This window comes from Seriola dumerili, unplaced genomic scaffold (genome assembly GCF_002260705.1).
Source record: "Seriola dumerili isolate Sdu_G_001 unplaced genomic scaffold, Sdu_1.0 BDQW01000110.1, whole genome shotgun sequence".
Lineage (NCBI taxonomy): Eukaryota > Metazoa > Chordata > Actinopteri > Carangiformes > Carangidae > Seriola > Seriola dumerili.
The window spans coordinates 8,507,306-8,529,805 of NW_019174365.1; the positions used below are offsets into that span (position 1 = coordinate 8,507,306).

A 22,500-nucleotide genomic window follows, 5' to 3' on the forward strand; every position below is an offset into this window, starting at 1 on the left:
CATTTATGTGTTATCAATATTTTCTGCCTTTTTGAGAAGGTCATGAAGCATTTCTACAGAGGTGTATCAATCCCAGTTGCCAAACAAACCGAGTAAAAATGGACTAAAACTGAGTTCAAGAAGTTTATGCTGGACACTGAGAATCATGAACTTATCCTGTAGAAGTTTACTTCTCTGTTGGGCTTCAACAAAGTCAGGCTACTTGACTCAACCAGCAGATAAAACACAGTACAGTCACAAATGCCAACAGCATAACCCAAACACATTCCTTACAGGGAGATTTACTGCAATTAATCCATACTGCAATTCACTTTCAGGGAATTAATGACTGCTTCAAAGGAAAAGAACCCACAGAGGAAAAACAAGAAAAGAAAAACACATGACCACAATACTAAATCACAATAAAGAAATAAAAAATGTCACAACAACAAGATGGTGAAATGAGAACCAAGCCAGTACACAATGCAAATATATCGTGGAAAGGTTTAGCTTGTCTTCAATTCTGATTTAACTACTAATAAAATAACATCTTGCACTGTTTATGGATTGGCTCTCCATTTCAATTCCAACACTAGACCCGAACAAACTGCAGTCTACAAAAACATCAACGACCACATGTCAACAACAAACTGGATATTAGATACCTTGAGTCTTTGTATTTTTTCCTTGCCAGGTACTAAGGGTAAAAGAAAACCTCCTATACTGGTTCCCAACTATTTAAAAAAGCCACATCACCGATTGAGTTACTCATGTCAATCAATGGGTAGTATTTTGGATTAAATGAACAAAATAACTTGCAGCAAGTTTTTCATGGGGCAGAATAATAACGCAAATTTCTTCCCATAATTTAGATAAGTACCCGGCACAGAAAAACACAAAAGAAAAACTTAAAATATCAAGGCATTTTGCTATGACAGAAGGAGACAGAGACAGCGCAGTTTTACCTTCAACTACTCATAGCTCACTGTGTTGGCGATGGGAGAAAGAGGAAGAAAGAGAGATGAAGAGAGGGGAGAGCCAGACAGCTGCTTTAAGATTGAAAAATAGCTCAGAAAACACACACACACACACACACACACACACACACACACACACACACACACACACACAAGTGTATACAGACAAAGACAAGTGACCCGTTCAATTCTTTCACAAATGTTTAGTTAATAAATAAGTTAATGACTGAAGCTAACTGAATGGCTGCCACAGAATTATTAAAGACTCGGTTTGCTTTTGAGCCATTACAGTTATACAGCTACATGGAGCAGACGGGATGACATGAACCACAAACAAACTCAGTCACGAGAGCAGGAAAATATGTCATAAGTCTGCTTAGAGGAAGTCTGCTTAGGAACAAAAAAAAAAAAAAAAAGGCAAAGAAGACATAGAAATAAGCTGGACAAATATAGCAAGGCAGCGAAAGATAGAAAAAGACTGTGGGAAGAAAGAAGAACACAGTCCATTTCAAAGTCGGCCCCGTAATCAAACCACACGAGTTAAACTGCACTGGACCAAAAACATCTACTTAAAAAGTTTGGAACCAGAGGGCTAAGCACCATCTAACAAGGCTAGAGTCAAACTTACCAAGAGAGTCAGGCTTTTGATTAACATGTGAATGATTTGAGCAGATGTAATATGTCTGAACCACATGCATAGAGTTGTATGCCTCTGTGACCTCTCCAGCCAGTGTCTCCACTGTTTATATAAGACAGTGAAACTAGCCTGACTTTGATTAGCTGCTAACCTCAACAAATGTGAATTTACATGCAATCTCACTTACTCTCATGTGAGTGTGTTTCTTGGACAAGATTCACACCGCACTCATTTTAGTAGATTAGCAGAACGAAATTAACGTTTGTTTGGGAGCGTAAGCGTTTGACAGAAGAATAACATGAAACAGTACTGTATAGTTCTCTTGTGCCAGTGCAACAGAAACCAAATTCTTCAGTACAAATATTTTACGTTGGTAGATGAGGCAGAAAGACGAGATGGAATAAAGTTACTTTACTGGAGGGCAATGGTGTATGTGTCCTCTTCATCAACTATCTCTGCATAGTCATCAGTCTCTGTAACAATACACATAACAAACAGTGTAAAATAAACCATTGAAAACAATAGAGAAAACACACTCAAGCATATGTCTAACACAAAATACTCAAACAAAAATCAATCGTGCACATGTTGCTTGATTACCGTACGTCCACTATGGTCGAAGGGTTCTTGACCACAAACAGTCAATGTGTGTACACCCAAAAAATAAAAGTGCGCAAAAAACTTTAAAATAAAGCAGCTAACTTTTAAAATGAACTCAGTTTCGACAACTCCAGCGCAAAGCAACACCCACATAGCTCCTCTTGCTCTCCCCTCTCCCCTCTTTCTCTCTCTCTTCTCTCTCGTCTCTCTCTCTCACACACACACACACACACACACACCACACACACACACACACACACACAACACACACACACACACTTAACACACTTGGCAGAGAGTGTCAGCTGAGCATGTGTTGTGCATATCTGTCTGTGTGAGGCAGCTGGGGTGCAGGGAGTAGCTGTGGTGGTGATGGAAACAAAGACAGAAAGGAGAGACAAGGAGACAAGTAGAAAACAAAAAGATAGAACAGGAAGAGGAAAACAGGATATAACATTGAGACAGAAAACGAGGGAGAGAGACACAGAGGAGAAGAGAAAGAAATGGTGTGTCTAGCTGATCATGTAATGCAGGTGGTAATATTTAGAGTAGACAGATAGACAGAGGGGGGGGACAGCAAGGAGGAGGAGAGGGAGAGATTGACTGAGTCTATCGTAACCAGATGGTGGTGTTTAAAATAAAATCAAGTGTGCAGACTCAGCTGTTGGAAACGAGAGTCAAACATCTGCTGTCCTGAACGCTCACGCATCCAGCTCTCTTTGGATTTATCAGGCTCTGTGGGAACGTGTCCCCAAATTTTATCAGAAATCCTTTTCTAAAGCCTGTCGCTAGTTTCTCAAGGATTTTTCCCTACAACATGTCACATGTAAAAAAGCTGAAGAAAGCACTACTGGTATAGCTTGTTTATACTGTTAATGTAAAGGAGGCTGAATGAAAACACTGATATTTTGCCAATGCACATGAGACTGAATAAGTGCTGACTATTATATCAACGCTTAAAGATAGTTTAACACTTTGATAAATTATGCTTTTTTCCCCCTCTTGCAGAGGGTTAGATTAGGACTTCGTACCACTCTCATATCTGTGTGGTAAATATGAAGCTACATCCAGGAGGCAGTTTAACTTAGCTTAGCATAAACACTGGAATACAGGGGGAAACAACCAGCCTGCTTCTGTCTAAAGGTAAAAACAATTGCCTGCCTAGTGTCTCTTAAGCTTTCTCTCTAAAAACTAAACATTTTTAATCTTGTTTTGTTTAATCTTTAGACAGAGCCAGGCTAGCTGTTTCCCCCCGCTCCCAGTCTTTATGCTAAGCTAAGCTAAAGACAAGCTAAGATAAGTTAACCGCCCTACACCAAATGGACCTTGCTCACAAAGATAACGTTGTATCGTTTTCATCATTAAAAGAAATTATATGTTGTTGACGAGGCGTATCCATTAATGAGAGTAGTGGTTGTCCCAATGCGTTCGTGTCGATCTTATCGATAGTCAGACACCGCAAGGCCCGCGGCGGTGAGAGGCAGCTCCGGAATGCTCATATACTCCACCTCACAATCACTAGCCCAAGGGACTCAGCGTTCTCCTCTGTAAGATGAACAGTCTGCTCTGACAAGGGCTACCACGACTGAACCTGCACCCATACTGTCTTTACTATTTATTCGCGTCCTCTCGAGCCGCCACGATAAAGATTATCCTACTGTTTGCTGCTGTGCTGATAATGTATATATATACTATTATATTGCTACCTCTACATATAAGGTCAGATAATAAGGAGATCGACTAGAAGCATACGAGAGGGTTAATTTATTATACACGCTCCCCTTTTATTATCAAACACAACATAGCTTCAGAATACATAAGATATACAGTGCATGATTTAATCTATATTGTATATAACTCAACTCTGCGTATGAGCATTAGTCCGTGGAATTAGCCCTCCAGAGTGCACTTTATGTGATATTCACCATGCAGAGTGGAAAATGAGAAGCCAAACCTAGTATATCTGGACTTTTCTAGAAGATATCATGATTGTACTCAGCAGTGGTGTCATTTCTAGACAATGCTGTGACAAATATGTGTTTCTACTAAGAATGTACACGTTAGAGTATGTAAAGACGATAGCATGGTTGGCTGAAGGTGTGGCCAATGTAGCTATGTTGCTAGGCTGTTATAGATAGATTCTTTCACAAGGGTCAATTGTTAGGAATCTTGCTCTTGCATGTAGAGCCTAGCGCATTTAATTATCCACAGATATAATGCCAATAATGAGATGGCTTTCTGCGATGTAGGGTCCATTTTATTTCTCTCGGTACTTGGCTATAATATATAATTGGATCGCAACAGTGTAGCACATTGCATTTGTAATGGCTCTCGACTACATCCAGATAGCTTCACGTATATATTCAAACTATAGGTTTTATCTCAGGACGCTCGTGTCTCAAGTAAATTCTCTAGTAATTCGTTCAGTGTATTTTGAGGCTCTTTATTTACTCTCATCCTTACTGCTATTAACACATTTACAATGGAATAAGAGTTTAGTATCTAGTCGTGGTGGGGTTAGTTTCGTAGTGTAGATTTTTGCGATGCTCAGTATATAGATTTCGCTGTAAACATACGTTGAAGCTCAGCAAAACCATTGTGTTCACGCACCAAGTTCAAAATCTTATCTCCGCTGTGAGTTTCTCGATGAGAGTTCTCGATTAATACTATTTACAGTTTCATGTTAACACAGACTGCACATGTACCACGCAGAGAGTGAAGGCCTAGGTAGCTGGCTGGCAAGTTCTGTATTCAGCCCGTCAGCTTAGTGTAGCCCAGACAGGGAGCCCAGCTCTCACTAGAAGATATGTATATAGACTGGTTTTCTAGACTCTGTGTAGCTCTTTATGCATGTGTCATGTGTGATGGAGCAAGATGGGTTAGTTGATAAGTACGGTGGGTGTGTCTCGAGGATTCACTTGCTGTTCGAGTTGTGTGTGTTGGGAGCGGGGTCATTGTGGAAAGATGTGGGTAAGAGTGGTGTGTCGCACTCCGAGTTGCAAATAGAGTGCTCCTTAGAACCTCATTCCAATTCAGCCGCTAGGCATACTCTCGCACTCCACACGCTCTCCGACAACTCCCCAACCAGAGCTCTTCTTTCTGAACTAAGCTCAGACCCACGCAGGTGTTTGTCTTGGCATGTGTGATACAGAAGTGCGCGCTCAGCAATGCAATGCTGTCTGTCGCTCGCATCGCTTCAGCATCTCGCTCGGCCGTGCCTCTCTTGAGTCTCTCCCTTCGCTCTCATCACTCATGCCTCGTGATTTCGTACAGTGTGCTGGTCTGTCAGTGTGTGCGTAGACGTGACGTAGCCGGCTGTCCCATGACATAAACATCTGTCAGACGGTAATGGCAGCGATAAGGCGGTGAGACTGTAGTGTTGTGATCTGGTATCTCACCTCATCACCTAGAGCTTGTAAAGGTTTGCGGAGACAGTTCTCTCCTTGTTAATAGAGTAACATGTTATTGTCCTCTTATATATGTAGTGAATACTTATCCCAAATTTTTTGCATATGTTAGTCCTTTCTTCGCTATCTTCCTCCTATCTTTCCGTGCGCTTATCAACTATCCACAGGCCATGACTCTTCACCTTATCCAAATTTATCTGGGATGTCTGTCTGCTTATTGCTTTTTGATAATATTATTCAATCTATCTCGACAATGACACATAGATCCACCGCGCATGCTACTCTCATACATGACTTTCTGACCCTTATAACACATTGACCATCAGCTCAACTCATAACTGGAGCTAGACTTAATATTTTATCGACACTAAAAGACTACATCTCTTATTGCTACTCTCTAATTTTACACAAGCATCAGAAGCACACTGTCCGGGTCTATAATATTTGCTCACTCGTCGCCATAGAAGAGATTTTATATTTCTATTGTCTGTATGCCTAGGCCTCAGTCTATGATAAACGAATGAGGAGCAGCATCGATTTGAATGATTAGATGATAGTGAGATCCATTATGTATTGGCGTTGTCATATAAAAGACCATACAACACAAACACGCGTAATATCTTTATAGATCACTATGTATAATGATTAAATGAGAAATATCACATAAAATTACAAATCATAAAGATATAGCATGGATTACAATAAGAACTAAATAGAGAGTCTGACTTAAACAGAGGGGAGGGAATGCGACATTGTTATCACATATCATGTTTATATTTTGAGCCACTTCATTCGGTCTATAAATCAAGTTGGAATTGGCATAACAATTCCAATAGTAGAATCACACACCAATACATCACAGCTCGCACACACAGGTAAGCTGAGTGCTATACTATTCTCGCTCTGTCAAGACCTTGAGCTGACACCTCGAGAGAGGTTGGAACATGCGTTGGGTTGTGTGGAATCATAGACAAAAATTATTTATGATATAAGAGTATAGCATTCGTATCACATCCCAGCACGCCAAGAATGTAAACGTTCTCCACATCTCAGCCTCGGAGAGATATGCATTCCTGGAGCGCAGAGGGATGTAGGACGCTAGAGCCATAGCAGCAGGAAAGAAGTATGTGGAGGCTGATTCAGCAGCCCAGAAGGTTGAACACGTACGAGTATGCGAGGAGAAGCAGGGAGACTAGGGAATAGTGATGAGAAGCATGAGCCAACGTAGAGAGAAAGAGAGTATAATATCGCTCTGGCAGGGCCACCGAGCCTGGCAGAGAGACGCTTATGGAGCAGTCATGAGAGAGAGAGATAAATGCAGGAAGAGTTTCTCTGGTGAGATGCCTAGTGGTATACCTAGCCAACATTTGTGTGTGTTACAGAATGATCGGCTTGCATGGCGATATCCTGCAAATGTCACTGCTTAATAAAGATCATTGTTGTACTTCTCACGCATGGTTAGCGACAATCGCCGCGGTTCAGTTAAGATCCATCTCTATCTTTCACACTTATATAGACCGTAAGTGTAGATGGTAAACTGTGGATGCCATTCGATGGAATGAATGTCTTAACACAACAGGAAGCCACGCAATTTAGTAAGTCTGGATAAAACTAAAGGGACAAACGAGACAAATGAGCAGTTTACAAGTTAACATCCTGCACAATATTCACATAAAATCTTCTGAGAGGAAGTGATCCAAGCTAACCATTGGTTCCATGCAGCATACATCAATGGCCTACATAGTTGCTGCTAAGTAGCGTATACAAATAAAGATTATATTCTTTCAATAGACAAAAATCACATTTGATTACGTGTGGGATGTGAAAGAAAGACTCTCCGGTACTAACTTACCTATACAAAAGGCAATAAGCGTTTAATCTACTAAGTCCACATTGGCGGTATACCTATTAAACACATCCACACCTTCGTTGCAGAGGAGAGAGGTGTGTAAATCATTGATACCATAGAAGAAGGATTACTCTGGTTTAGGGCTGCTAAGGACTTATATTTACGCATCTTTTCGCGGTTTGATCCAGGGTTCACTCTGAAAGGGTCATAGTGACTCTAGGTTTGCTATAGGAAATACGTAACTGCCCAATAAGAGGAACTGTATATATCGTTCACGGAGTTGAAGCACACTCTTCTGTGTCATAAAGAAAAATTAACATATCCCGAGATAAGATATATCCATTCAGCTGGTACACCAAGTTAAAAGGCACGAGCGGTGGCCATTACAACCGGGAGAGACCTTGAAGACCGCTAATTAATAAAGGCAAAATACCTAAAGAGCAAAACAAATACTTCAGCTCACTATATTTGCATTACAGTGATAGAGACTATAGCAGTAATGCTACTGGTCATCGTTGAGTGAGTAGGCATGCGTATAAGTTTTCATCTAAGGTTAAGGTGTTGAGATAGATGAACTATAGTAAGATAGATGAATTGTGTTAGAGTAGGATAGGCTAGAGTGGCGTGTTGCAGAGATGTACGGCGTTGGACATGATTATCCAGAAGCAGCTAATTTGCGTGTCAGTCTTGTTGTGGCTTAGGGTTTGCATGCCGGCAATCAGTCTGTGGCTTGAAGTGTTTTCGGTCTGTCATCTGTCCGTGACTGTCTGATAGTCCAATTCTCAATGAACGTATGAATTCTCAGCACAGAGACCTTTAGGGAAATTTGGTTCAAACTTCGCACAAACCATTCACTTGGACCAAGTGATGAACTGATTAAATTTTAGTGGTCAAAGGTCAAGGTCACTGTGACCTCACAACCATTTTCTCGCAATAACTCATGATCTTTAATTATGACATGATTTAACACAAATGTCTAATAGATAATAATGTGTGATGATATTTTCATATTCAAAATGGTCAAAGGTCACTTCAACTTGTGACATAAATAGATGTTCTGCAAAAACACTTCTTGCAATTATTCAAAAACTGTGAACTCAGGAAGGGGAGAATTGTGAGGGAGGCATACAAACAACGAGGAGTAATTCTAGGTTTTTTCTACAGTATTAATAATCAGCATTGTATTTTTATTAAGACTTTAGATTAATACACTGGCAGCAGCTTTAATAATGTCCAGACATATGTGCCGACACCTACTGTATATTCCTTGGGTACCAAATGGGAACAAAAACATCAGTTGTCCACTAAGAAAAAGTCCAGGGCCCCCAAAGGGTATTTGTCAAATAAGACAATTAGTAGCGTTCTAGGTTTCCTAAATGGAGCAGTCCTGGGGTAAGTAAATGGTAGAAACAAGCAGCAAGGGCTGCTACGTTGTCAGAGGTGAGTCACTGTCTAGGCAATCCCAACAAGGTTGTAATGTTGTGTCCAACTAATGTAAGCAGAACCTACTGTGAGTCAAACCCCTCCCCTGTCTCTCAATATTAAAATGTTTATCTATCCCTATACAGACGTGAGGAGAATGTTGTTTTAGTGACTCTGTGGCCATTACCACACTCATACAATAAAATCTCTTGATCTAAGATGTGAAAATGGTCTTTCCAAGTTAGTGATAACAAATGTTAAAACCCCTGGATAATTGTGGGCCCACTCCGACAGAAAGGTCTTCATGGTTTGTCTCAGTTTTGTTTTTCTTTTTTTTTTTAGTTCCGCACATACTTTGAAGAAAAGTTTGCAGAACAGTTCAGAAGTAGTTTAGTAGCTGCTGCATATTATGCTTGCTGTTATCTCCATGCTACAAGTACATCATTGTCATCCACAATCCTAGTAATGAAAATCATCGCTGAGTCATATTGTTTCTGATAATCAGCATCACACTTTTCCTTCTTCTTTTCTTGCTTTTTAATGTCACAACCTTTAACCTCCATTTCTTTTCTCCCCACTTTAGGGGTCTCAACAAGCAAGGTTAGCAAGTGCAAGACGTGAGTGTGTTATTTCTTTGTTTATACCTGCTATCTGCATTTTATGCACTTATTAATCCTGTTTGTGGTTCTTTCACAAGTTATCGCAAAATTCTTTGGTCTTTTTATTCACCCAGAATGCAATGCCGCAATCCACAGAATGTATCGAAAAAATATTGGCAGGTGCACTGGAACAGCAGCCAACAGTCGTGGACACTGTGTGAGCAAAATGAATGTTCTCGAGTCCCAGTATCATTTCTGTTTCTGCCTGTACTGACATAGTTAAAAGACGGAAAACACAAACAAGTACTTGACATCTTCATTTTGACATTTATGTGTTATCAATATTTCTGCCTTTTTGAGAAGGTCATGAAGCATTTCTACAGAGGTGTATCAATCCCAGTTGCCAAACAACCGCAGTAAAAATGGACTAAAAACTGAGTTCAAGAAGTTTATGCTGGACACTGAGAATCATGAACTTATCCTGTAGAAGTTTACTTCTCTGTTGGGCTTCAACAAAGTCAGGCTACTTGACTCAACCAGCAGATAAACACAGTACAGTCACAAATGCCAACAGCATAACCCAAACACATTCCTTTACAGGGAGATTTACTGCAATTAATCCATACTGCAATTCACTTTCAGGGAATTAATGACTGCTTCAAAGGAAAAGAACCCACAGAGGAAAAACAAGAAAAAGAAAAACACATGACCACAATACTAAATCACAATAAAGAAATAAAAATGTCACAACCAACAAGATGGTGAAATGAGAACCAAGCCAGTACACAATGCAAATATATCGTGGAAAGGTTTAGCTTGTCTTCAATTCTGATTTAACTACTAATAAAATAACATCTTGCACTGTTTATGGATTGGCTCTCCATTTCAATTCCAACACTAGACCCGAACAAACTGCAGTCTACAAAAACACCAACGACCACATGTCAACAACAAACTGGATATTAGATACCTTGAGTCTTTGTATTTTTCCTTGCCAGGTACTAAGGGTAAAAGAAAACCTCCTATACTGGTTCCCAACTATTTAAAAAAAGCCACATCACCGATTGAGTTACTCATGTCAATCAATGGGTATATTTTGGATTAAATGAACAAAATAACTTGCAGCAAGTTTTTTCATGGGGCAGAATAATAACGCAAATTTCTTCCCATAATTTAGATAAGTACCCGGCACAGAAAAACACAAAAGAAAAACTTAAAATATCAAGGCATTTTGCTATGACAGAAGGAGACAGAGACAGGCAGTTTTACCTTCAACTACTCCATAGCTCACTGTGTTGGCGATGGGAGAAAGAGGAAGAAAGAGAGATGAAGAGAGGGGGAGAGCCAGACAGCTGCTTTAAGATTGAAAATAGCTCAGAAAACACACACACACACACACACACACACACACACACACACACACACACACACAGTGTATACAGACAAAGACAAGTGACCCGTTCAATTCTTTCACAAATGTTTAGTTAATAAATAAGTTAATGACTGAAAAACTGAACTGATGCTGCCACAGAATTATTAAAAGACTCGGTTTGCTTTTGAGCCATTACAGTTATACAGCTACATGGAGCAGACAGGATGACATGAACACACAAACAAACTCAGTCACAGAGCAGGAAAATATGTCATAAGTCTGCTTAGAGGAAGTCTGCTTAGAGAACAAAAAAAAAAAAAAAAGGCAAAGAGACATAGAAATAAAGCTGGACAAATATAGCAAGGCAGCGAAAGATAGAAAAAGACTGTGGGAAGAAAGAAGAACACAGTCCATTTTCAAAGTCGGCCCCGTAATCAAACACACGAGTAAACTGCACTGGACCAAAACATCTACTTAAAAAGTTTTGGAACAGAGGGCTACAGCCACCATTTCTAACAAGGCTAGAGTCAAACTTACCAAGAGAGTCAGGGCTTTGATTAACATGTGAATGAATTTGACAGATGTAATATGTCTGAACCACATGCATAGAGTTGTAGCCTCTGTGACCTCCAGCCAGTGTCTCCACTGTTTATATAAGACAGTGAAACTAGCCTGACTTTGATTAGCTGCTACCTCACCAAATGTGAATTTAATGCAATCTCACTTACTCCTCATGTGAGTGTGTTTCTTGGACAAGATTCACACCGCACTCATTTTAGTAGATAGCAGAACGAAATTAACGTTTGTTTGGGAGCGTAAGCGTTTGACAGAAGAATAACAGTGAAACAGTAACTGTATAGTTCTCTTGTGCCAGTGCAACAGAAACCAAATTCTTCAGTACAAATATTTTAGTTGGTAGATGAGGCAGAAAGACGAGATGGAATAAGTTACTTACTGGAGGGCATGGTGTATGTGTCCTCTTCATCAACTATCTCTGCATAGTCATCAGTCTCTGTAACAATACACATAGACAAACAGTGTAAAATAAACCATGAAAACAATAAGAGAAAACACACTCAAGCATATGTCTAACACAAATACTCAAACAAAACAATCGTGCACATGTTGCTTGATTTACCGTACGTCCACTATGGTACGAAGGGTTCTTGACACAAACAGTCACATGTGTGTACACCAAAAAATAAAAGTGCGCAAAAAACTTTAAAATAAAGCAGCTAACTTTTAAAATGAACTCAGTTTCGACAACTCCAGCGCAAAGCAACACCCACATAGCTCCTCTTGCTCTCCCCTCTCCCCTCTCTCTCTCTCTCTCTCTCTCTCTCTCACACACACACACACACACACACACACACACACACACACACACACACACTTACACTTGGCAGAGAGTGTCAGCTGAGCATGTGTTGTGCATATCTGTCTGTGTGAGAGCAGCTGGGGTGCAGGGAGTAGCTGTGGTGGTGATGGAAACAAAGACAGAAAGGAGAGACAAGGGAGACAAGTAGAAAACAAAAAGATAGAACAGGAAAGAGAAAACAGGATATAACATTGAGACAGAAAGAGGGAGAGAGACACAGAGGAGAAGAGAAAGAAATGGTGTGTCTAGCTGTCATGTAAGCAGGTGGTAATATTTAGAGTAGACAGATAGACAGAGGGGGGGGCAGCAGGAGGAGGAGAGGGAGAGATGGACTGAGTCTATCGTAACCAGATGGTGGTGTTTAAAATAAAATCAGTGTGCAGACTCAGCTGTTGGAAACGAGAGTCAAACATCTGCTGTCCTGAACGCTCACCTCACAGCTCTGCTTTGGATTTATCAGGCTCTGTGGGAACGTGTCCCCAAATTTATCAGAAATCCTTTTCTAAAGCCTGTCGCTAGTTTCTCAAGGAATTTCCCTACAACATGTCATGTAAAAAAAAGCTGAAGAAAGCACTACTGGATAGCTGTTTAACTGTTAATGTAAAGGAGGCTGAATGAAACACTGGATATTTGCCAATGCACATGAGACTGAAAAGTGCTGACTATTATATCAACGCTTAAAGAAATAGTTTAACACTTTGATAAATATGCTTTTTTCCCCTCCTTGCAGAGGGTTAGATTAGGACTTCGGTACCACTCTCATATCTGTGTGGTAAATATGAAGCTACAACCAGGAGGCAGTTAACTTAGCTTAGCATAAACACTGGATACAGGGGGAAACAACCAGCCTGCTTCTGTCTAAAGGTAAAAACAATCTGCCTGCCAGTGTCTCTAAAGCTTTCTCTCTAAAACTAAACATTTTTATCTTGTTTGTTTAATCTTTAGACAGAGCCAGGCTAGCTGTTTCCCCCCGCTCCCAGTCTTTATGCTAAGCTAAGCTAAGACAAGCTAAGATAAGTTAAGCTAACTGGCTGCCAACTGTACTTTCATATTTATAGGACAGACATGAGAGTGGTGTCAATGTTCTCATCTATCTGTCAGCAAGAAGGCAGATTTAGTGTATTTCCCAATATACCCACCTATCCCTTTAAGGGTAAGATGAATGAACTACTGTTAATTAAGGTTTGAGCCATTATTACTGTTGCTGTATATACTATATATTTACAATAACTCATTAGAGAAGAGGTCGGAAAAAGTTTAAACATTTAATCAAACAGGCATGATTTTTACTCAACCATTGCCGCCATGATTTATGTTTCACATGAGAGGAAAGGCAAGCCTCTAATATGCCTCTAAAAATATCATGATATGCTGCTACAAAAATGTTTTACTAGATAGATAAACAACATAGCATTGGTGAAAGGTGATGTTCAGCATTACTTATTTGATTAAACACATTTTATCAACAGAAAAACATTTGAATGTTTTCATGATGCCTTTTTCCCCCCAGTCATATGTGCATTAATGAAATGCCTCCAGCTCATTTCAAACTATTTTCACTCATTTTTGAATTTGTTTGTTGCTTTTACCTCCATACAATAAGAAATATTTTACAGTGATTTGTTAGTTCGTACCGTGAGGTCCGTTGTTCGCATCGCTGCATATTCAGTCCCATGTGGTTTGGGATTTGTTCTACAGAATCGACCATTTCTAAGTTTGACTGGTCTAACTCTGTCTCTTTATGCTTTCTGTGGAGGGAAAGTGTGTGTGTGTGTGCACACGTGTGTGTGTGTGTGTGTGTGTGTGAGATCTAGTTAGCCCATTATAGCCAGGAATGCACCCGCTCTCGAATCCAGCAAACCTCTCCCTACTCTACTCAGTGTGCACGAGTGCGTGCATGAATGTATGTGAGTACACGTGTGCATGATTTTGCATGTGTGGATGTGTGGCTGAGTGTGTGCGTGCGTGCGTGCGTGCGTGCGTGCGTGTGTGTGTATACAGAGAGAAAGGTTTGGAGAAGTTCCCTTAAAGAGAAATACCACTTAATTTACAAATTCTATCTTTTGGTATTCATCTTGTGGTTAATAGCAGACATATTTCAAATTTAGTGGTTCCACTTTCAAAATAATCGCCAATAGACACATAGACCCAAACACACAAACATCTTAAAACACAATACTAAAATTTTATGCAACTCTAGCTACTTACATAATCAAACCCGTTAAAGCTACTGGTGATTTATTCATGTTTCCAGCCATTGAAACATGAGGAGCCACACATTTAACTAGCTAATCATTGCGTTCTAAACCATTTTATATCATTTAAATCAAACCATAATTACATCATAGAGCACATACAGACATAGAGCTATTGTTAAAGAGGGAGGAATGCATGCATAAACATCAACCCACACACACCAATACACACACACGCTACCCTTTCCCAGGAGGGTGCAGCGTGTTGGTGGAACAAGACAAGAAAGAAGGAACAACAGAGAGATTGATAAACAACAGCATAACTTTACCATCCCCACTAAGATCTTCTGCAGGGTCCAGGAGAGCATGCAGGAAACGGGACAGCAGAGGAGGAGGAGGAGGAGCGAGGTAGAGAGAGAGAGAGAGAGAGAAAGAGAGAAAAGCAGGAGGCAGAGTGGAGGAGAGAGGAGAGAGAAGAGAAGAGGTTAGAGCATGAAAAGCCTTGAAACAACATGGGAGATGTTGCAGGATCTGCAAAGCCAAACACTCAGCAAGCAGTTAGTTAAGATCCAAAATATCTCCAGTGAAAAAGCAGAGTTAACAACTTCCATTAATGTTGTGCAGATAACATGGCAGTGAAATTAATGAGTGCAAGAAAAACAACAGCGGTATCCAAGGCAGCGTTTAAACTTCAGTATACTTTCTGCAGGGTTCACCATGTTACATTTTGAAATACCACATAAAATTGAATTTAACACCTGTTCCACCATCATACCTGCCATAGTAATAAAGTATAATGGAAAAATCAGTAGATCAGTAGAACTTATCGTTATATCACATTATTTCTGTATTTCCCAGCAGTATACTGTATGACAATACTTTCTATCCATCCATCCAGCCATCCAATTAATTACATTAATACAACCGGGATCTGGATAAGCAACACAAAATAGAGTGATGGATGAATTAACCAGTTAAAAATGAAAAAGGGACAAGATTTAAGATTTTTGTAAATAAAAGTTAAACACCCTCTTAGGTCTTTTTTGAGGGAATCTGAAGTCAATGATCTTTAAGACTTTGTAAGACCTACAGATACCCTGTTGAAACAGTGATCAGGGTTGGATCCTCGACATTAGTTACAGCTGATCAAAGTTTCTCACATGACTAGAAAATTGTTTTTTTTCAAGTGTTATTTCAAAATGGTCTTTTTTTCCTCAGGAGTAGTGGAATTATATAGTAATTCTTTTAGATTAGATTACTGTAATGGTCTCCTAAGAATTTTAACCTGAACCAGGAGGAGTATTATTGTTTCCAAGTCCTTGCATTGGCTGCCTGTGTCTTTCAGAATTAAGATGATCGTTTTATAGTCAGGCCCCTGTTCATTTCAGTCGTTTACTTACTCAAGATTTCCAATCGGGGGCTAGTTTCCCCAAAAGTATCTTCAGGCTTATATACTGCTAAAATACAACTTTTACACTTAAGAGGTGTTCCTCAAAAGCATCATAAATTAAAATGCTTTTGGAAATGATTGTAGATTCATTCTGCAATCATTAAGATGCTCTTAGAGCTGTAGGAAAATTAGAAAATGACAAAGTAACACGGACACATACACATACACTACAAAAATAAAGCTGTTACTGCCAGTTCAACTGAATCACCATAGTTCACAGTAAAATTTGAGATTTTAAAAGTGGTATGTCGACCATGCCTGCGTGTCGCAGTTAGAGCCTTCAGAAGGAAAAGTTTGGATCGTTTGTTCACGTTTCAACAACAAAGCAGCTGCTGTGCAGATCCACAACTTTTTCTCTGAGCAGTCCTGCGAGCGGCTGATGACAGCTGCCAAAGCCACAGATGGAGACACGAGGACATGTTCTGACCCACTTAGGTTGTCAACCTTCGAGTAGGACGTGTATATAGATGGATTGAATTTTGGCAGAATAACAATGACCCATAGCTTTAATGCATTTATACTCTGATGAAAATATTTTTTTTATAAAAGAGAAACAGTTTTGTTGTCATCTTTCTTAGCTGCAGAACAACAATCACGAGCTGGTAGTGATCAGTTGCTCAAAGACACTTTAACAGGGCAGATACTTGGTGGTTTAACCCCAATCTTTTAATGGAAGAACGATCTCTAACCACTTGGCCACCCTGCCACGAATAAAGCCCTGCCTCTTTGAATTAACTGACATAAAACACTGAAAATAATGGTTAAAAATAACCAAGCTGTGACCTCAACAGCAAGGCATGCACTGAACAGAGACTTGAGAGAAACATTTTTACTCTGTGTCCCTACAGGCTCTTTCCAAGAGGAAAATGGAAAATGTCAACTATTGGTAGTCTTTGTCAGCAGGTAAGCTCAAAACTGAAAACTTGTTCTTAATTGTGAAATATAAAACTATAAAACCGGTTACTTATGGAAAGTAAGACAATTACTAGTGCACCAAAAACACACACAAACCGCAGGTTTTACAGGAGATGCCTCTCAGAGACTTCGTCATTTGTGTTCCATTTTAATACGCCATCGGCTTGGTTATAGGCAGCAACACACAACCTGTTATTGTAGTTAAATTGTGTTCGCTCTTTTGTGTAACACTGAATTAGTTAAAGCAAACATGCGGTGAGGACAAAGACAGTTTAGTAGAAGAGAGCGTCCTTGAAAATGATTTGATACTGTTAGCTGCCAAAACTGTGTCAATATTCTGAATGGGCATTTTTAAGTAATACTTTTAAGTAAAACATTTCTTTTGCCTCTCTAGAGGTTTTTCTGTTACCCAATAAACATGATGATCATATTAGGCATTTTATTCCACCACATGTCAATTTTGTGGATACGCTCCTCTACTAACTGTCCAATGAGTGCCGACGATACCATTGGGCGGCGAATCTGAACAGAAGACAAAGGGGAGGAGGAAACGCCGCGCCTTGGTTGGCTTAGGAGGTGTCGATGTCACTAGGTCTTCAGCCAATGAGGAGGGGGAAAGAGGACCAGAGTGTGAGAGGAAAAAAAAAAAGACAGAGTGAATGGATGAGAGTGAATGCAGTGGGGGAGATGTGAGAATGACCGAGGGGGAGAGGAGGAAGTAAACAAAGAGAGGACGGGATGAGAGAGAGAGAGAGAGAGAGAGAGAGAGAGGGAGAGGCAGTCCCACCAGAGGAGAAAACAATGAGAGATGAAATGAAAAAAAATGACTGAGAGAAAAAACAGATGTTGGAGGAAATGGAAAGACAGAAAGAAAGACAGTAGTTGTAGCCAAAGTAGCTGACAGCCTGTGTTCATCTCACCGCTAAACCAGTCACTTTGTGAGTTATGTGCATCATTTTTTTTTATCTTACCTGAGACGGAGATCGCTCTTACTCCACTCCTGACTGCTTCTAACTTTTTTTCATTGTTCGACAGTCTAGAGTAGAGGAAAAAAAGGACAATATGGGAAATTAGGCAAAAATTGCACATTAGTCAAAGAGGTTAAGACTTAGGTAAAACAACTTCAACATACCAATGTTAAATCAAAACATATCAACAATTTTCGGCATCAAGATTAAATGTGGAAACTGTAGGCTGGAAAAACTGCTATCACTGTCTGTAAATGAATCCGTACTGTTTCAATTATCTCTCTGCCTTTGCCGTGGTTTCTCTCTGTCTGTGTCATCTGAGCTCTACTACTATCTTTACATCACAGACCACAACGGGCAGCGAGAAAAAGAGAGGCACCGAGCAAAGAGAGAAAGTTAGAGTGAGAGACCGAGAGAAAGAGGAGGAGACTAGCAGAGTGTTTAAAAACCCTAAGTGGAAAATATTTGGCTCCTAAACTTATCTCCTTATTTGACCAGAGACAGACAGAGAGAGAGAGAGAGAGAGAGAGAGAGAGAGAGAGAGAGAGAAAGAGAGATTTGAGTTGAAATGACCCAAAGTAAGTTAAAAGTTTTTTGAATCTGAACAACTGACAGTGAAACGTGGCCACACCAACGTCCAGGCTGCTACGGTCACAGATAAACAAACACAACCAGCTCTACGTTGAAGTCACAATGTTTTCCCTAAAAATCTTTTGAAGGCCTGCGGATCCTGAGCCACAACTCCAAAAAAGGCTGATTCTGGAGAAAAAACACTGAATATATTTGGTTGTTCCTTTCTGATGCAACACTCACATTGGCTTTCAGTAAAAAAGCCTTGGGTTGAATTATGGTTAAATAGTATTTGGGTAGTTGTGGGGCATTTTGGTTTTGATGTATTTATGCATCAACAAAATACAGAAAGCCCTCATTTCCAACAGAGTTCCAAGATTTGAAAGGCAAGGTAACATTTAATATATTTTTTTCCCTGGAAAGAACTATGTCATTTGGTCGTGGAATTAATTGGAAGTGTAATAATTGAGAACTACCTTCATTTTCCCCTATTATTAGTTTTTTATTATGCTTTCTGTTAAGGAAGCTTCTGTCGCTCTACCCTAATCTGTAAAATCACACACCTCTGAATTCATCATTACCTGCGTGAGTTGAGAAGATGCATTCAACACAGAAATTCTACTTCATTTTGCATCACCTACAATTTGCTCCTTTGGCTGTCAAACAACTATACCAAGCTGAACAGCCATAAGCAAAGTGACACTGTATAAACGCTGGCACAATAAGTCTCCTAATAGAAATGTCAAAGTAGCTTGTTCTGCAAAACAGGAACAGGAACAACAATAGATTCTCTGGAAAGTGATTATGTTTAAACATAGTTGTTAAACCTGACACTGTCCTGAAAGTCCATACGCCTGATTTAATGTTCTTTTAAACAGTGTAATAACTCAGGCCCTTTTGTTTTCAGAAGAACTCTGACATCAAGGATTTCACAGATAATGGAGGAGGAGGCTCTAAAACGCACATGCTCATGAACTGAATGAAGTATTTACCATCAGTGTTGGCATTAAAAAAAAACAGAATACTATATGCATGGCAGTGTGCCAGTCCTGTATTGTTACACTAACTGGGATAGTGCGCTTATTATAACTTCTACACATCAGTTTTTTGTCTTAAAAAAAATCTAAATTGTGTGATTGGACTAGTAAGGCTACAAGAAAATCACTTTACACAGTCAACATACAAAGTACATGTAGAACAGACAAGAAAACAACAGATTTGATGATTTACAGCTCTGACAGAAGACTGGTGACAGGTACTTACTTCGGGATGGAAGGCAGCGCTCTCTCTCCCTCTAGAGGACAAAAACACACATCATCCAGATAAGAATGATTATTATAAAACACAGTAAATAACTCTTTATAACACTTTAGAGTGTTTTTGATTCAGGTAGGACCTTAAAAACAGCACAAAGCACATAACCACAGTCTCTTCTGCATAGAAAATACATTTGTTATTCAGCATCTGAACTGATACATTTAAAATACAACTAGCATGCTCATAGTAGGGGACTAGAGCTGCAGTTCAGCACAGTATCACATAATAGTTATCAAATAAAAGCACTGCACACCTAATTACAGAAACACAGATATAACAGTTTAATTGTCATTGTCAACACAAAAATTTAGAGCTCCCAGTTTTTCTCTGTCTAAATAAACACAAAAATCTTTCATACTCTGTCCTTATGTAGTTCAATCATGTTTATCTGTGATATGTTTATGTTTTTGCATGATTCTGGGAAACTGTTGAGCTGGACAAAAAGGAGGAAACTACAGCTTCATACCTTTCTGAACTCGGACGATGAAGGAATGAGTTTCCATGGAGACGAGCCGACAGTAACCATCAATCAAGTCAGCCAAGTTTTCCGCCATGGTCAGTGAATCTGTTGTAACAGTAAGAGGCTGCACACACGCACACGCACGCACACACACACACACGCACACACACACACACACACACACACACACACACACACACACACACACACACAGTCCCGGGCCTGTTACAAAGAGCCTTTATCTCAAGAAACGCAGGCATACTCTTACACATAACAGCACAGTGGGGGTTTCCCACTGCTCATACATCAGGGGAAAACTCCTCTCTCCCACATAGAGGGTGTGTGTAAGTAAATCCAATACTATAAATGCCAATGAAACAGAGAGACATTATAAAAACCCTTCCTCTGTGATTAGAGCCATTATATGCAACCTATACAAAAAACAGAAATACATGTTTTTTTGACCAGCATTAGCATAATCATAACAGGGTCCAATGCACGCAGCTTGTATGTATGCAGACACTGACAGTTAATGCTGTATTTTGAACCAGAGCACACAGCATTTTTGTGTCTCTGCTCTGTTTTTGGTTGGACACACCGACTAAACTCACAGATGACGCTTTTTTCATTTGAATGAAACTCATTCTTTGTACAGTAGAAAGTCTCTACCTCTAAGTGAAGTAGGGTACACCACAGTGACATGCATTAAAAGGAGCAAAGGGTGCTCTCCTGTTATATGAGAAAAAAGGTGGCTAAAATTGATTACTACTCAAATTTAAAAAAAAAAAAAAAATGTTCAGCACCTGTAGATAGTAAATCCATTTAGTGTTTAAAGAGAAAGATACAGCTTGGCAGACAGACAGACAAACAAACTGGTAGTACCTCAGCAGCTCCAGCTACATTGAGCTGTAGCATGCCTTTCCTGTCCTTCTCCTCCATAGCCGAGTACTGGATGGACTGCACTTGGTTAAAGTTAGCTAGATGGGTAGGCTGGGGACAAAAAGAAGAGAAAGAGTAGAAATGAAATCATGTTAACTTGCTAAACCTAATCCTGTTACTTCATAATCACATGAACAGGTGGTAGCCATGACTGGAGCCAAGCCAGTAGTGTCACCTTCACTTAAAGTTAATGCTACCTTTTGGTTCAAATACTATCAGAAACAGTATCAGTAGAAACCAAGCTGTGATCTGTGATAAACCTGGTGCTGCTGGAAGAAACTCACCGTGGATCCCTTGTCAGTGAGGTAGCTGATCCCATCCTCTGGCCCGATAGCCAACTCCACCTGGATCACCCAGCTGGACTGTTAGAAGAGAGAAAGACATGGAGTTGAAAAGGGAGGGAGAGAATAAGCCACAGGAAGAGGTGGAGATAAATATAAGAAAATGTCATTCATTTACTCATTAGTAGCTCATAAGACACTCTCTGTGGGACAGCGTCACATCCTCGACACATGCAAGACCTGATGCTACCAAAAGGGGTCAACCTAACACAACTAACCAGAGCTTTCAGAGAACAGCAGGACACAGCAAAGTGGAGGCAAGAATGGAAGAAACCTACCCCAAGGGCACATTTGAAGCACTCTTTGTCGTAACGGTAGATTGGCACAAGTATCTCCAAGAACTTCAGGATGCACTGCTCATCGTTGAGATTGGCCACCTGCTTAAACGTCTGCTGGATCAACTTGCGAAGACTTTTAGCCTGAAGAGAAAAAAGACCAAGAGAAGATGAAGGAAATTAAGATCAAAAAGTAATTTTATTTAAATGTTATCCAGGTGCTACAGCAGCACATTTTACAACTGGGATGGAGAAGTGCATGACAACATGTATGTGTGTTTTTCTGTGTGGGCACAGAGTGACAGGGACACTAAGAGAGGAAGACATTGATTGACTAATAGTCATCTCTGGTCCCAATCAAATTGACCTCAGCACTTCATTCTAGTGCCACTCTCAGTTCAGATCAATATCTGAACAGAGACACGTTGGATCTGTTAGTTACCACTCAAATAAACATCAAAGAGTCTGTCCATTCATCAACAAACCAACTTAGATCTCACTATAAAACGCACAAAGTGCTCTAACAGATTTTTTGGCAGTGGCAGTTGCATTTTCTCTGCTGGAATTACAATCACAATTCAGACTTGATTTTTTTTTTTTAAGTCTGTTGTGTCACAAAAAACGAGACAGATGGGAAAGAAAATCCATCTAGGAACATTATTCTGTCATTTACAATCCTCTCTATACTTCTCCATTTTAAACATAAAGATACAAAACATACACACATGCACACACAACCACAGGATGCTGTAGATAATCCTCAAAATCTCATGTATATCTTAAAACACCATGGCTTATGAGGATTTAACAAATAACCTTTCTGACCTTTCTGATGACCCCATATGACCTC

The 22,500-nt window shown here is 39.9% G+C and overlaps 1 protein-coding gene across 5 annotated transcripts in view; it reads right to left on the reverse strand.

Moving 5' to 3' along the window:
* Positions 1 to 22,500, reverse strand: part of LOC111223196 (focal adhesion kinase 1-like) — a 73,308-nt gene that overhangs the window by 17,023 nt on the left and 33,785 nt on the right. For 3 of the 5 annotated variants that reach the window (XR_002665162.1, XM_022747249.1, XM_022747248.1), the window contains exons 9-17: positions 21,654 to 21,794; positions 21,319 to 21,396; positions 20,978 to 21,085; positions 20,102 to 20,219; positions 19,582 to 19,612; positions 17,752 to 17,816; positions 17,288 to 17,374; positions 14,745 to 14,762; positions 11,798 to 11,854 (exon numbers count right to left, since the gene is read on the reverse strand). Coding sequence is in view for 4 of the 5 variants with exons in the window: in XM_022747249.1 (XP_022602970.1) it covers positions 11,798 to 11,854; positions 14,745 to 14,762; positions 17,288 to 17,374; positions 17,752 to 17,816; positions 19,582 to 19,612; positions 20,102 to 20,219; positions 20,978 to 21,085; positions 21,319 to 21,396; positions 21,654 to 21,794 (703 nt within the window). In the remaining variant the exon portion in view is untranslated. The remainder of the gene's footprint in view (positions 1 to 11,797; positions 11,855 to 14,744; positions 14,763 to 17,287; positions 17,375 to 17,751; positions 17,817 to 19,581; positions 19,613 to 20,101; positions 20,220 to 20,977; positions 21,086 to 21,318; positions 21,397 to 21,653; positions 21,795 to 22,500) is intronic. The other 2 variants (XM_022747250.1, XM_022747251.1) reach the window with 1 other exon arrangement.